Genomic DNA, 15,468 nt, shown 5'->3' on the forward strand with positions numbered 1-15,468 from the left:
AGACAGATTTTTGCCTATTTCAAAGCTGTGTCTATAAATTTCACCTTCTAAAACAAAGTCTCAAGAGACTCTTGTAGAGCTATCACAAGTGGGCAAGACTGGTATTACTATAATAGTGTCTGCTTTGTGTGCGTGCTGTTACTCCCTGGGTGATGAGAGGACCAAGCACAAAGTGGCAAACAGCACATGGACAAGATGCTACAAGAAGGGGGGAACTATCTATAGCTACTACAGATCAACACCTGGCATCCAATTCAGATCTAGATCTGGCCTAACCAATATATTCTACCCATGCCCTTAAAGGAATTTTACAGTTTCTTCATCAGTAAAATAGAACTTGTCTTGACTAAAGCACAGGAATGTTGTAGGGATCTAAATGAGTTAATGAGCTAATTCAATTACAGTGTTTACCCAGTAAGATGTTAAATAAATTGGCACACAATTACTCACTGTTAGCTGCTCCTGCTATTGTTAATCATTATTATGCTGATGATGATTGCTACCGTAACTGAAGGTTGCTTAGGAAATTAGAGCTTAAGATTATGATGTAGTACTTTACAGGTGGGAAGCATTTCTGCAGGGCAAATATGTTAAGAAAATCTTAAGTTTTCAGCCCCATTTCCTAGCGCCCTGAATTCTATTTGATACAGTTTTGCTAAGAATAAAGGGAATGATAAGTAACTAAGTTAGAACCTAAAAAGGAGTATTAATATGCCTGAAGAAAACCAAAAGGACTTTCACTTAAAACAAAGCAGGAAAAAAAAAAAAAAATCAAATCCTAAATCTTAAAAGCGTTTTGGCTTACTCATTTGTTTCACAGTGATTCAAACAAAATGTCATTTTGGAATTTCAAATATATAATTCTGGAAAGACCGAGAATTAGGAAAAAGTTCCATAAGGCTTTTCATTTTTATTTAGAAAATTTCAAGTTTCTTCTTATAAATATTAGTGAAAAATGTCAGGTAAAAATATGTTCAAAAGACAAGATCTTTCACTAGGGGGCAGTACATACCTAAAAATAAGACACTTAATGATTTTTGAATTTTTTTTTTTAAAGGTTTATTTATTTATTTGGGGGAGGTGGAGAATCCCCAAGCAGACTCCCCACTGAGCTTGGAGTCCGATGGAGGGCTCAACCCCAGGACCCTGAGATCATGACCTGGGCCAAAATCAAGAGTTGGCCACTTAACCGACTAAGCCACCCAGGTTCCCCTAAATTTTGAGCTTCTTAATGTATCCTTTCATAAATACTAGGATGTCACAAACACTTTTCACCTACACGGCTTTATATGTGAAACTCACTTCAACCAAAATTTGAGAAATGTCTGTATAGTTTACTAATCCTTATAATATTAAAGAAATACTACATTCTGCATATTTACCATATTTTAAAAGAAAACAAAATTGTCAAAATCTTTAAAAAAAAAAAACTATACTTTCTTTAGGTAATCTTTATACCTTTTTGCCCCATTAGTAAGTTAACATCAGCCTTTGAGGACAGGGACAATCTTTTTAAGATTTATATGAGAGAGAGAGAGCACACACGCGTGCGTGCAAGCCTGAAGAAGGGCAGAGGGAGAGGGAGAACTGCAAGCAGACTCCCTGCTGAGCACAGAGCTCCATGCGGCCAATCCCAGGACCCCGAGATCACAACCCATGCCAAAATCAAGAGTCAGACACTCAACCAACTGAGCTACCCAGGGGACCCAGAAGAGGGACAAATTTTATAAAACATTTTTTAAATGTTCCTTAGGGAGGGAAAAAAAAAAGATTTTAAACTGGAAAAAAGAGGAAATTAGCAAGACATTTATAGTTACCTCCACCATTCTAAGGCTCTACACTCATAATAAAGGAGTAACAGCGTAACTCTAAATGGCCAATACTAAGCTGAGGAAAAATTACACCTATGGCGTGTCAGGCAGTGTGTTTGTATCTGAAAACAACTAGTAAATCACGTCTCAGCTTTCTTTCTCCATGTTAAAATAACCTTTTACATTTGTTTTGGTTTTTATAAACCAAGCTACACTGTAGCTTGCACACTAAAAGCTACTTATATTTCTGTGCATTCCCTTATTTTAAAAGAAAACTAAAAATTACAAACATGCTAAATCTTGACTTTAAACTGCCTACAATAACTCTCTGAACTCAAGTTAGTTTCTTTCTTTTTAGTTGTAGTATCGTAAAATTCAAACTACTTTTTATTTACCAGATTCATTTTGATGTCAATTCTTAACTTTAAAGCTTCTCATTTCCACATAAATATCAACCTATAGACTGTGTTTGCAGGTAAGTATTTGATTACAGATTACTGGGAAGTATCCAGAAGAAATGTTTAAAAATACCCCAGTTGTTATGATAAACTCAGGCTGACAATGATTCAGTAATATTCTTTCATTCATTCAACTTATGTATGTATTCATAAAAGTACTTAAAAGTACTTATTGAGAGCCTACTATGTGCTCAGCACTATTCAAAGTACTAGTGATACACCAGTCCTCAAAACAAGGACGTTGTCCTCCTGGAGTTCATATTCCATAGAGGAACAAGAAACAGAGATGAGAAGAAGATAAAAGAGTAACTGGGGATGGGATGAGAGGCTGATACTCAATAAATAAAAGGGGACCAGTGGAAGACTCCCCTGAGAATGTGACATGTAAGCAGAGAGCTGAACAAGGTGAGGCAAAAAGCCCTGTGCATATCCGGGGAATCATTCTAGGCAGAAATCACTTAGTCCACAGGCCTTGAAGAACTGTGTCTGATGTGTTCAAGAACAGCAAGGAGACCACGTGGCTGGAAAGAGCAAAAAGAACAAGAAATGATAGGCCCACAGAATCTGACACTGGGGCAGAGGGAGCAGAAAGGGGCATTCCAGGTTACAGTAAAGACTAGGAATTTTAGTCTAAGTTGAGAAACCAGTCTCAGTTTGGCTACTTCAGCCAGTCCTTCTAAAGCAATAGAAAGACATATTTCAGGAAAGTGTATTTTCCCATTTCCTTTGGTAATCGTTATGTAATATACCATATTATGTATTATGGTAATCAAAACACAGTACTCATCAATAAACCGCTCTATGACTCTAAGTCATAGAGTAAGGAAGGGCGTCTAGGTGGCTCAGTCGGTTAAGCACCCGACTCTTGATCTCAGCACAGGTCTTGATCTCAGGGTCATGAGTTCAAGCCCTGGGTTGGGCTCCATGATGGGTGTGGAGCCTACAATAATAATAACTCATAGAGTAAAATAATACATACTCTGTTCGTATTTCTGGATCACTATGACAGGAATGACACATGGCACTGAAGCGAGATACAAAAAAGTCATAACGTCTGTGATAGGATGGTGTATCTTCTTCAATATTTGCAAATTTGACAAACTAAAAAAAAATATATAAACATGTTATCACCTTTTGGAAAGTCTGGAACACATTTCATCCATTATTTGTCACATTAACAAGAACTATCCAAATAAGCAGCAAATGAAACATACAAAATATCATAAACACTACACACATACAAAAGGAATTTTTTAATGAACTTGAGAAAATCAAGAATATAGCTTTATAAATATTAACTTTAACACTTTAATCCAGTTCCTTTTGAGTGTGCCCACTCTCTAGAAGGAAAGGTCTTACTCTAAAGCTCTTCTCCATTTCCTAGACACTGACCGTACTTCAATGATAACCTCAGGCCCAAACCTGCAGAAAATTTTATTCCTTAATCATGGCACCAAATCTTCTGACAGCTGTGACTTAACACACAAATGAGTAATATTTATACCAATAAGATGGGACATGGAAAGGAGACATAAACGGAAGGAAATGTACACTCAATAGAGAAGAAAAATACTGAGATGGTAAAATATATTCTACCTCCTTTCCAGATATAAAAAAGAGAGAAATATGTATGCATTTGGGAAGTTTTAAATACCCCACCTGTGTCACAGACCTGGCCCTGAGGCTCCTTATTATGTCTTTCTCATTAGCTTTCCGTTCACTCAGTGACGTGTTACTTCTGGTACAGCCTAACGGCATACTGTTACTTTACATGCAAATTTAAATATATAGAAACACCTGCCAGGATATATAGACTGATGGCTTGGAAGACTATAACCAAAAGAATTATTCAACCAAATTTACCAATACTTTCCTGAAAACTAAACTAAGGATAAAATCAATGTGAGAAAATGAAATTACGATACCAAAACAATTTAAATTAATTCCGCCAGAGCTAAGTCCTCAGTTTTAAATGATAATTTTATATGATTCGTATTATCTAGAAAAGGGCCACAAATACTACACTTGGTTGAGATTAAACTGACACTCATTACCTATTGTGTGCCATACACTGCGCTAAGTGTTTTCACACAATTTAATCAGTCCAATGGCCCTGTATCATTATCCCCAGTTTACAGATAGGAACCCTGAAATTCAAGAGGTGAAATCATTTGTCCCAAGTGACAGTAAGTGGTGGAACTGGCGTAAGAGTGCAGGGATTTGACTCCAACTGTCACGATTCCCATACTACGCACTGACCATGTGAAGTTTCAGAAAATATTAAACCAAGTATCTCTATTTTTCATAAAAATAAATCTTAACCGACTGAGCCACCCGGGTGCCCCGTCAAAAACTAATGATGTACTATATGTTGGCTAACCGAACATAAAAAAAAAAAAAAGACATGAAAAGTAAAACAGCCCAGGTAACAGTATGTCTTTTGAAAGCATCAGTTTGTGGAAAAACAAACAAACAAACAAGACAGAGATACTGTGAAATCATGAAGAACTGAATCTTCCAGAATCCCAGAGAAAAAATTAAAACTCACATTCTGTTGCAAAAAATAAATAAATAAGTAAATAAACCTTAAACTGTATCAGGAAATGCTCAAAAATGTAAATGGAAAAAACACACACACAAAAGTCTACCTAAAATATGTTCCTCACTTTCCAATATATATTAAAAAAAGAAAAATATTAAAAGATTACTTCTGGATATTGGAATTACAGATGTCTTGTTTACTCTTCCATGTTTTCTTGATTTTCCAAATGCACTACAAAAAGCATATTACTTTGAAATAAATCAGAAATGTTTTAAATGACCATCAAAATGTTAAATGTTCTGGAAAATTCTTAGAAGGAGAAACTTTATTCTCTTTTCACTTACTGAAAGTCACAAGTAAGAATACAGACCAAGTGATCGTTTACAGAAGGAGCTCCTATTGCCTCTGAGTATGAAGAACTTACTTAATGGCCAACAGATTTTCCGATGCTCCTTATGAATGGTTAGTATCACAGATTTCACAAGAAGCAACAGAAAAAGCTAGGGACAGTGTTCTTTTTTTTTTTTAAGATTTTATTTTTAAATAATCTCTATACCCCAAGTGGGGCTCAAACGCACAACCTCAAGAGCCAGCTGCATGCTTTGCTGACTGAATGAGCCAGGCACCCCAAGAGAGAGTGTTCTAATCACCTACATCTGCGTTGTCTGTCCACACGCCCTGAACAAAGCATTTGTTTTTATCGGGTAAAAACATTCTAAGAAGATATCAAGTCTAGATACGCTAATTAACCTGAAAGTTAGAGAACAGTTTTACTCACAGAATTTGTTCCAAGAACTTGAAGCTTTGGTTCCCCTGATTCTAGCAGCTTTGCTACCATATGAAGAAAGCTTTCTACAAATGGCTTGATGCTCTGAGAATGGCAAGCCATAAGAAGCTGGTCCAACGCCTCCATAGCAATTAAAACATACCTAAGTATAAGAGAAAAATAATGTCAAAGCATTTCTAGCTCTCCAAATTCTCTTAGGTGCTTTTTCATTGGAATAATTAAATGTAAATGCACAGAACAGAGAAAGGCAAATTTAGTAGTTCCTAAGTGAAATCTCACTTCTCACAAACACTAATGATCTCCGATTATATAATAACCCTCATGCTGAAGTATACAAAAACTATACTGTACTACCACCCCATTGTCTTCTCCTTTCCAAACTCTTCACAGCTTCTTTAATATTAGCTTTGTGTATATTTTTCTTTGGAAACATGGACATTTTCTATTTTCCAGGCTTCTAACCATCTATCTTTGTATCTGACCCAAAAGAGTTACTATAAGCAATGTGCCTAAGTTTCCAATATAATCTATTTGTATTTGTAAATATGAGTGTAAAAAACATTACCAGCAACAACAGAGTATCATAAGGAAACATCTCATAAATTTAACCTTACAATTCATCAGATTTTAAAGCTTATACTAAAAATTAAAATTGACTTTAGATAACTTTGTTTCAATAACCGTAAGACTCACTAAAATGTTCTAAGAGATAACCATATGGAAATAGGGAAAACCAGTATCACTTGAAGAATGGAGTACTTAAGAAATGAGGATCATAAAATGAATATGGAAAAGTACTGATAATCCAAATTATCCAAGTTACTACTGTTCAAGCATAATGAATGGAGTAAGATGGCAGATTTTTATTTATAGGTAGGTATATAGCTAGTGCAGGTCCAAATCAGCATGCTTACATTCTCTGGACCTTAATACCTAAGCCTAACGTTCTTTTTCATCATTCTACTGATAAATACACTAAGGGAGTCAATTTCTACTGTTTCCATTAAAGAAATATTAAAATACCAAAAATTAACGGATGCTTAGGCTAAATGCAACTCTGTTAACTCACGTGTCTATTCTTAAAACATGACCATCAGAAAAGTAATAAAAGCTGCAAACATCTATATGGTATACATTTCCTTGTAAAATATTACAATGTTTTATCCTCCACATATCATCTTTGCATGACTAGATGACAAAACAATGTACAGAATGATTTAGCTTAGGAAGAATTTTCAGAGATACAGTATTAGCAGCAATTAGTTTCCTTACCCAGAACGATGTCTGACAACATCCCTGCTCAACCTCTCTGCTAAGTAAGAACCAATTCGATCCAGTTTCTCTGGAGCAGATACCGCATAAAATGTCAGTTTCTCCATGTCCGCTTTAACAAGGCCATCCTAAAAATAAGAAGAACAGCAAGATAAATAGGCTATCTGTATTTTCATAGTTATTTTTTATTTCTAAGCGTTGTTTGCTTCACATGTCCCCATTTGGGATTCGTGATTAATCCATTATTTATGCTGAACCTTTCTGGCTATAACCTCCTTACCGTAAATATTCACCATTCTAGATATAGAATTTTCAGAAAGTTAAAGAAATGCCCCCATTTAGGCAGAATATTTAAATATACCTTCACAAGCAATGAATTATTCTAACACCTTCCTAAATAGAGAAACAGCTCAACTAAATGCAATACGTAGGGAGTGGGATGTATTTTAGTGAAAAGGTTTCAAACAAATTTATTTCAATTTTAAAATTTTACACTATGTTGTTAAGCCTATTTTACTCCTTTACATATACAACAGTGAACATGTTAAAATGATTCCAAACTTGCCGACAGCATTATAGAGCCTTCTTTTAATTAATAAATGAGAAGGTATTAAGAACTGCATGAATCTCTGTTTAGCCAACATATTAAGAATAAGAGGCCCCCAGTGTGGGATTGGCAAACTTTCATTTGTCTCTGCCCCCTAAAAGGTGACAGGCCATAGGTCTGACGGTACTCCCCACCCTCAGACAACAAATCAGTTATCAGCCTAAACGTTTTGGTCATATATAGTCCAAATAACTAAATGCTTTTTAGGATTGTTAGAGGAGGTGGGAAGGGAGACGGAAAAATTATGTTAAATGGTGAATCTACAACTAAAAATTTTATAAATCTACATTTTCAACTGTCCCCTCCACATTCTCTGGCTATTTTGTCATTCCATCGCCAACCTACTTTTTACCTACTCGTTTTTCCTCAAACTTGCTACTTTGCCGCCTCTCTTCCCTCTCTGACATCAAATGAGCTCCTCTCCTCCTCAGAGAAGATGGAAGTCACCAGATTAGAATTTACTGGCAAAAACAGCCCTGCTTTCTCAGTGCCCTCAGTGCCCTCCAGACCAGTGGTTTTCAACCAGGGTGACTTCATTTCCCCAGGGTAATGTCTGGAGACATTCTGGATTGTCACAGCTGGGCGGTGGGTGTACTGGCATCTGGGGTAGAGGCCTGGGATGCTAATAAACATCCCACAATGCACAGCATAACCCAACAGCAAAGAACTAACTGGATCAAAAGGTCAACAGAACCTGAATGAAGAAACCCTGCCCCTGCAAAGTGAAAGTGCCCTACTTTTGGAGGACTTGTCTTGGAGAAATCAGTTTGTCTATGTTCTTGCTGTTTGCTTCACATGGCCCAGGATCTGGCTCCATCAAGTTAGCCTCTCTCTTTCCTGGTTTTTTAACCTCTCCCTCTGTATTAGTTCCTCGACATCATTACTTAAATATGACTGCCTCTCACCCATTTTTTTTAATCCCTTACTAATTTTATTGAGGAATTATTTATACACAATAAACTATAATTTGAACTATGACAGTTGTGTATCTGTGAAACCACCACTAAAAAACAAGATGCAAACATTTCCATCATTGCAAAAGGTTCCTCATGCCCTCTGCAGTCCTTGTCTTCCTCTCCAGGCAATCACCACTCTGCTTTTCAGCATTATCAAAAGCAGCACACATCGACGGAATCATACAGTCTGTGCATGACTCCTCTCACTCAACTCACCTCTGCCTGGGGATGCTTCTCTAGCTCACCTGGTTAACTCCTGCTCATCCTGCAGGTCTCAATGCCCTCCAAAAAGCCTTCAGTGCAACCTCCCAACATCCCTTCAGAACTTGGGTGAGAGGCTCCTCCTATATGTTCCTTTAGCTCACTGTACTTATCTCTATTATATTTTATCATACTGTTTTTCAGTCATTAAGCAAATACTCATCAAGTGCTAACCATATGCCAGGCGCTGTCATTGACACTAGGGAAGAGAGGGTGAGCAAAGAATTGTATTAACTCATTTAATCCTCATGAGAACCTTATGAAATAGGAACTATTTATAATTTCCATTTCATGATGAGGAACTGAGGTACCTGCCCATGATCACAAGGCCAGTAATTATTAAAACATGGTTTGGTCCCCCTCACTAGATCACTCTTTGAGGGCCGGGACTATAACATGTAGACCTCTGTATACTGGGTAGTATGCCTGATCTATTTTGGCTATACTACATGATTTTTTATTGTTGGTCAATAAATTAAAAATAACAAATAAGGTCAAATGGGTTATGATTGCCACATGTATGCAAGGTTTATGTAAATTTTTTAAAATCTTATTTTACAGATCTCCATTTGAACAAATCTTATCTAAATACTCTGCAATCAATCAATCAATACCTGGCAAAAATATTCTTTCTATAACCATTCTCTCTGCCTGTCATCACTCCCATGGTCACAGGTGTTCAAGACTCCCTCACTGCCTAGGAATTAAAGTAGATAAAGGAGAAGCTTTGTCTGTCATTCACATTCCTCCATAATCTGGCCTCCACCAATGATCAGAACACTCAGTCTACTAAATGACATGACTGGAATTTCAAATCAGAAATCATGGTCAACATGATTATCACCCAATACCCTCTACAATGAGGCTATATAAACCTTTATTTGAAGGTTCTTAATCTCAAATGTACCCCTTGCTTTCTCTTGCACCCCTTTGCCTTTTCTCTGGAGGCCCCTCACTTGCAACAAAGAGACTAATCTCACTTCTCCAGATGGCACACATCCTTCAAAGCTCAGCAAATCTCCTCTCCTCCGAGAATGCTTCCCAGAGATTGCCAACCCACAGTAAAATCTCTCTGCTTTACGGGCAAAAACTTTTCCACCTGCTTTACTTAAAATTTTGCTGACTGACTTAGGCATTAGGATTTAATATTTAGTGTACTGTTGCTTTATGTCAGTCAACGGATGGAAAGCTACTAAAGGCAGGTACCATATCTTCTGGCTCAATCAGCCACAAAGTACCCAGGTATCTGGCAGCCAGTAGTATGTGACAAATTAGCCTCCTCTAAATGGCTGAATGTTTAAATCAAATTCGATTAAAAATAAATATTTCATATATCATGAAATATATAAATGCTAAGATAACCAAAAAGTTTCTATAATTGCCTATATTTTATTTTTTTGGTAAACTTTTTTTTTTTTTTTTTTAATTTTTAAGTAATCTCTACACCCAACATGGGACTCGAGCCTACAACCCTGTGATCAAAAGTCGCATGCTCTGTGGACTGAGCTAGCCAGGTGTCCCGGCTACATTTTAAAATAAAGCAATTAAGCCCATCTAACTTTTTTTTTGTTCATATCCACTTAACACTAGACTAAAGGGGTCTTGGAAAACTTAGGGACAGTGTCAAGCAAAATCAATCAAATCCAGTTGCTTTGAAAACAGTAATCTTCCATAATAAAGTGATGGTTATAAAAAATTCCCAAGCATTTAAGTAAAAAGAGAACTGCCTAGAATATTATTCCTTTACTTCCCACTTCTCTTCCGAAAATTGTGTGGCCAAACTATTTGCTCTTCAGATCTTAGCTTAGATTTCATTTCCTTAAGGTCCCTGTTCGCCAGGCCCACATTAGGCGTCATTCCGACCCAGTCCAGAAGTGCCCTGTGCGTCATCTCTCTATCATAGCATTCTTTCACACAATAGCATAATCGCCGATTTCCTTGTCTGTGAGCTCAGTGAGAGCAGAAAACCATGTCTGTGTTCACAGCTGTATTCTTAGCATTTTGTACAAATAATCTGGCACTAGCTCATAAATTTCTGAGAAGTATTACTTAGATATAGGAACTATCTAGGTAAGAGAACACCATCTGTCCATCATTCCAAATGTTTTGCTAATCTATGAAAAGGATCTGAAAATTGGACAAGCAAGCATGGGTCATTTAAAGGTAAAAAGAAAAAAGATGAATACGAAAATAGTAGTGTGCATGGTGAGATTTAGGGGTACAAGTAGAGAAATGAAACTAGGGAAACCTTAGGGAGGTCAGCGGGGGCAAGGATGGGTCAGCAAAGAGAAGGATCAGTAGGTGCAGGTCAAATTACTTTTGGGTCTTCGGGGAATATGTTGTCCACCAGGCGTTTGTAGCGAGGACGCAGAGCAGAGCAGCAGCAACCCACTCCTGTTCAAGAAAGAACAAAGTCACAAAGTGCAAAGATTACTCATCCTGTAAAACTGACCCAGAAATTCAGGTTTCTGAATAGTAATGAGTTATTTAAAATAAAAAGAAAAACCGCAAACTGGCGCCAACGGAAAACAGGAATGCGAATTCCGTTACTGACTAAGAAATGAAAAAATGTCCTCTCCCCTCCCCAAAGACACTACAGGTCAAAGTGAATACATTAATGAATTATTCCAAAGTCCCAAATCGAATCATTTAGGGGCCTGTGTGTGCGTGCGTGTATACACACACACCACCTACCAAATTCACCCTATAAATTATAGGCAAATACATAATCTCTAACCCCTTTGCTTCCTATCTAATCTTGTCTCCTACCACCTTCTGCATCCTCCAGACCCACATTCCCACTGCCTGGCCCAATCCACTCACAGCCCCAGCCACAGTGGTCTTGGAGGACGGTCTGTTCCATTGTGGCTGGTGGAAACAATTAATACGTGTACTTACATAATGCATCATATGAGGAACTACACTAGAGGGGGAAACAACCTCAAAGGAAAGTCCAGGAATTTCAAAAATCCTCAAAGGCTGCTCTATATAGTTTCAGGTGTTGGTGTCTTGGAAACAGCAATGGGCTGGCATGCAAAGTATCTGGGTTCATTCCAATTCTTTCACTTAAGTGACTACATGGCCTTGGGTAAAGCACATCAGCTATCTGGAAAGAACCATGTAAGTGAGAGCGATTAGTTTTCTTGTCCTGCAAACTAATAACAGGAATGCTGGTCTGGAACCACTATAAAATTATTCCCATGATTTATGAAACTGGAGTATGTGTGTCTCTGTGGAAGTGTGCATTTGCATGTATTTAGAAACCAAAATATGATATGAAAGACTGCTTGAGCTAGAAATTAAAAGAACTCAGATCTAAGCAGACTACTATCTCACAGAGTAAGGTTATGCAAGAGACAACTTCTCCAGATCTCCCTTTGCTCATGAAGTATGCACATTTATGCACGCATTCATATACCAAGTGTCAACCGATCACCCAGCACTGGCCAAAACAAGTAAGACTGAGTCCAGATTTGCAGTGAAGCAGAGTCAATAAAGTGATAAGAACAAGGGAGACTTAAGATTTGTACAGTACCTTTAGTGATCACAGAGCACTGTGCATATATAATAACATTTCTAGTAACCTAGTGAAGTATTACTACCATTATCTTACAGGAGTGGGAAGTGCAGCAGAACTGACCAAGTAACTTACTCAACAGCAATGGCTGGGTGAGAATCCAGGGTCTAATTCTGTAACCCCATGCTCTTCCCACAGCACCACAGGTACTAGTGGTCAAATCAGTCAACACCCAAGTATTTCATCTGTACCGATTATGTGCCTAAGACCATGCTAGATGCCACAGATACAAGAAAGTATAAGAGACAAGATCCCTGTCCTTGAGTTTATAAACTTACATATAAAAAAAATAGTGAGGGGCGTCTGGGTGGCTCAGTCGTTAAGTATCTGCCTTCGGCTCAGGTCATGATCCCAGGGTCCTGGGATCGAGCCCCGCATCGGGCTCCCTGCTCAGCGGGAAGCCTGCTTCTCCCTCTCCCACTCCCCCTGCTTGTGTTCCCTCTCTCGCTGTCTTCTCTGTCAAGTAAATAAATAAAATCTTTAAAAAAAAAAAATAGTGAATTAATTTCAGCAATATATACTTGGCACTATGTGCTGATAATATAAAATGCTCTCTATTGTTCAGGATGTTTTCTACTTTAACAGAAGAAAAAAAATTCCAAAGAGTTCATTGAGGAATTTTTCAGATTAATGAACACCAAAACACCTGAACTTTTTTAGAATCCAAAAGTAAACACTGGTCCTATTACTAGAGGAAAAGAAGGGGGGGAGGAGAGAGAGGGAAAAGCCAAGTAAGCAAAAGTCGTTTTCTCTGTCTACTACAACCAGTATAAAAATACTTCAGATAAATATTAATACACTGAAATAAACTAAAATCAAATATGTTCTGAGTGGTTATTATGCAGAGCACCAAGCTAGGTAATGGTAATGATGAAAAAAGCTTGCAACCTGATAAGAAGATTAAGATGAATACTCTGCTTACACTAATGCAAGGCCAAATATAGTACACTCAAATTGCTATCACGGCAAAGAGACCAGCAAGGGACTGAGAAACAAGTCTTAACTGCTTCAAGTTCCCTGTCAAAATGGTAAATTATGTTATTTTCAATAAGAAAAGATTCTTAATAGCTATTATGTTTCACTTACATTGACACTTTGGGATGTCATACATTGCTTTTAAAGAGGTTTTAGAAAAGATATGAACTTGGAATACACACCATATGCAGCTCCTACTTTCAGAAAGCTTAGATCTACTGAGAGAAACAGGAGTGAAGAGGAAAATGACACACAGGCAGCATGCGGTTAAAGGGAGGGCGCTGGAGTCAGGCCAGGGGTGACCCCAAGGTCTCTTGCTGTCCAGCTGGGTGGGCAGGTTACTTTATCTTACTACGCCCATGTCTCCTCATCAGTTAAATGGTATAATAATGCCTTCTTTGTACTTACTGGGAAAATTAAAAATGAAAAGAGTACAACATATAGCAAGCATTCAATAAAATAGTAGCTACAGTAATACAATAAAAGAAGTACTACAAGGGGTAAGCAGAAGGTGCTTGAGGGCCCTAGGGATAATTTTCCTGACAGTATGAAAACCTTTGCTGTAAACTAATCTTTAAAAATCACACCTAAAAACTAATGTAACATTGTATGCCAACTATACTTGAATAAAAAAAAAACCACAACAAATTCTGTATATGGTTCACAATAAGTTTTCAGAAACAGTATCAGTACCAGTTTGGGGCGGGGCCGGGGGGGTAGTGAAATGTTACTTTCTGAGCACGACCTGTGCAGCATTATACTAAGTATTTTCCAACATTCCTCACTCCTACACCAACTCTCTGAAGCAGGTACCATCATCTCCCTCTGATAAATGGGGAACAGGCTTAGGGAGGCCATCTGTCCAATATCACGCAGCTGGTAAGGAGCACAGTGGAGCCGAGTCCAGCCCAGACTGGATGACTTCACAGGGTAACTGCCATATGACATGCAAGCACAAGACAATTTTTTTTTTTAAAGATTTTATTTATTTGAGACAGAGAGAATGAGAGAGAGAGAGAGCACATGAGAGGGGGGAGGGTCAGAGGGAGAAGCAGACTCCCTGCTGAGCAGGGAGCCCGATGCGGGACTCGATCCCGGGACTCCAGGATCATGACCTGAGCCGAAGGCAGTCACTTAACCGACTGAGCCACCCAGGCGCCCAGGACAACACAATTTTTAACCTAAACATTTTAGCTCTCCACAAACCATGACCAATGACCATGACTGCAGGAGTGAGTCTGACTCACAGACTAGGAATGCACTACCATGCAGGGAAGTAAATGATCACAGTGCGTTTCTCCAGAAAACCCAAAATGAAACAGGAACACCTTCTTGACTACTTATTATGAATGAAAAGCTACCAACTACAGAGAAGATAAATGCAACCAGAATTAAAATTTTTCAATTTACTGAGATTTCATATTGATGATAACATAAGGTTAAAATGACCGTGGCATCAGTAATCACGAAAGAAACACTATTAACTACTTTACAGAAGAGAATACTGTACTTGTAAACATCACAAGAACAAGTAAAATGAAGTCACTGGACCTACTCAGCCACAGAAATGGGGTTGATTCCCTTGTCGAAGTCAATTCATAGGGCTTGTCGAGTTCTGCTGCAGGAACTTGAATGTAGTCTTTCATGTTGTAAGAGACTATTTTCTAGTCGATCTTCCTGCTTTTAGATCCTTTTCCTACTGCTCAGGAAGTGCCTAGGGCACTTCACTTGTAATTAATTAGCAGAGGGTACTAATGGACTGTAACTTATCTAACTGGTTGCTGACATCAAGTGTAAAGCTATCAAGAACTTGATAATATCCATATCAAATTCTGCTGCCAAGACCAAAGACCTTAAACAAGATACTACAAAAGTGCATGTTGCTAGTTTAATAAAAGCAGATTTCAACAGTTTAATAACATGGGAAAATAAAGCTACTTACACCTTTTTTCCTGAAAGCATTCCTTCAATTCCTCCTCATCCTTGCTTCTAATCCCTTCCAACAAACTCATTTGAGCCCCAGACCACCTTATTTTTGAGCCCTTCCCAACTCTCTCTTTCCAAAGGACTAAGCATATCACAGAATGCCTCAAGCAACCGGCAAGTCTGGGCAATCGATAGGAATTCTTCCATTACATTTAATTCTAGTACATAAGGAGAAGGGAGTCCACTATTCTCCTGGAGCGGGTGGAACTCAGAGCTTTGCTTATGATATGCCATTA

The 15,468-nt window shown here is 38.0% G+C and overlaps 1 protein-coding gene across 4 annotated transcripts in view; it reads right to left on the reverse strand.

Moving 5' to 3' along the window:
* Positions 1–15,468, reverse strand: part of EFR3A (EFR3 homolog A) — a 115,011-nt gene that overhangs the window by 59,319 nt on the left and 40,224 nt on the right. For 2 of the 4 annotated variants that reach the window (XM_045895864.3, XM_064587863.1), the window contains exons 2-5: positions 11,012–11,088; positions 6,871–6,998; positions 5,590–5,740; positions 3,249–3,370 (exon numbers count right to left, since the gene is read on the reverse strand). In XM_045895864.3, the coding sequence (XP_045751820.1) occupies positions 3,249–3,370; positions 5,590–5,740; positions 6,871–6,998; positions 11,012–11,088 (478 nt within the window). Of the gene's footprint in view, positions 1–3,248; positions 3,371–5,589; positions 5,741–6,870; positions 6,999–10,942; positions 11,089–15,468 lie in introns of all 4 variants that reach the window. The other 2 variants (XM_045895865.3, XM_045895866.3) reach the window with 2 other exon arrangements.

The sequence above is a fragment of the Mirounga angustirostris genome, unplaced genomic scaffold (assembly GCF_029215605.1).
Source record: "Mirounga angustirostris isolate CCGP_5_RB_7025 unplaced genomic scaffold, mMirAng1.0.hap1 SCAF_4, whole genome shotgun sequence".
Classification (NCBI taxonomy): domain Eukaryota; kingdom Metazoa; phylum Chordata; class Mammalia; order Carnivora; family Phocidae; genus Mirounga; species Mirounga angustirostris.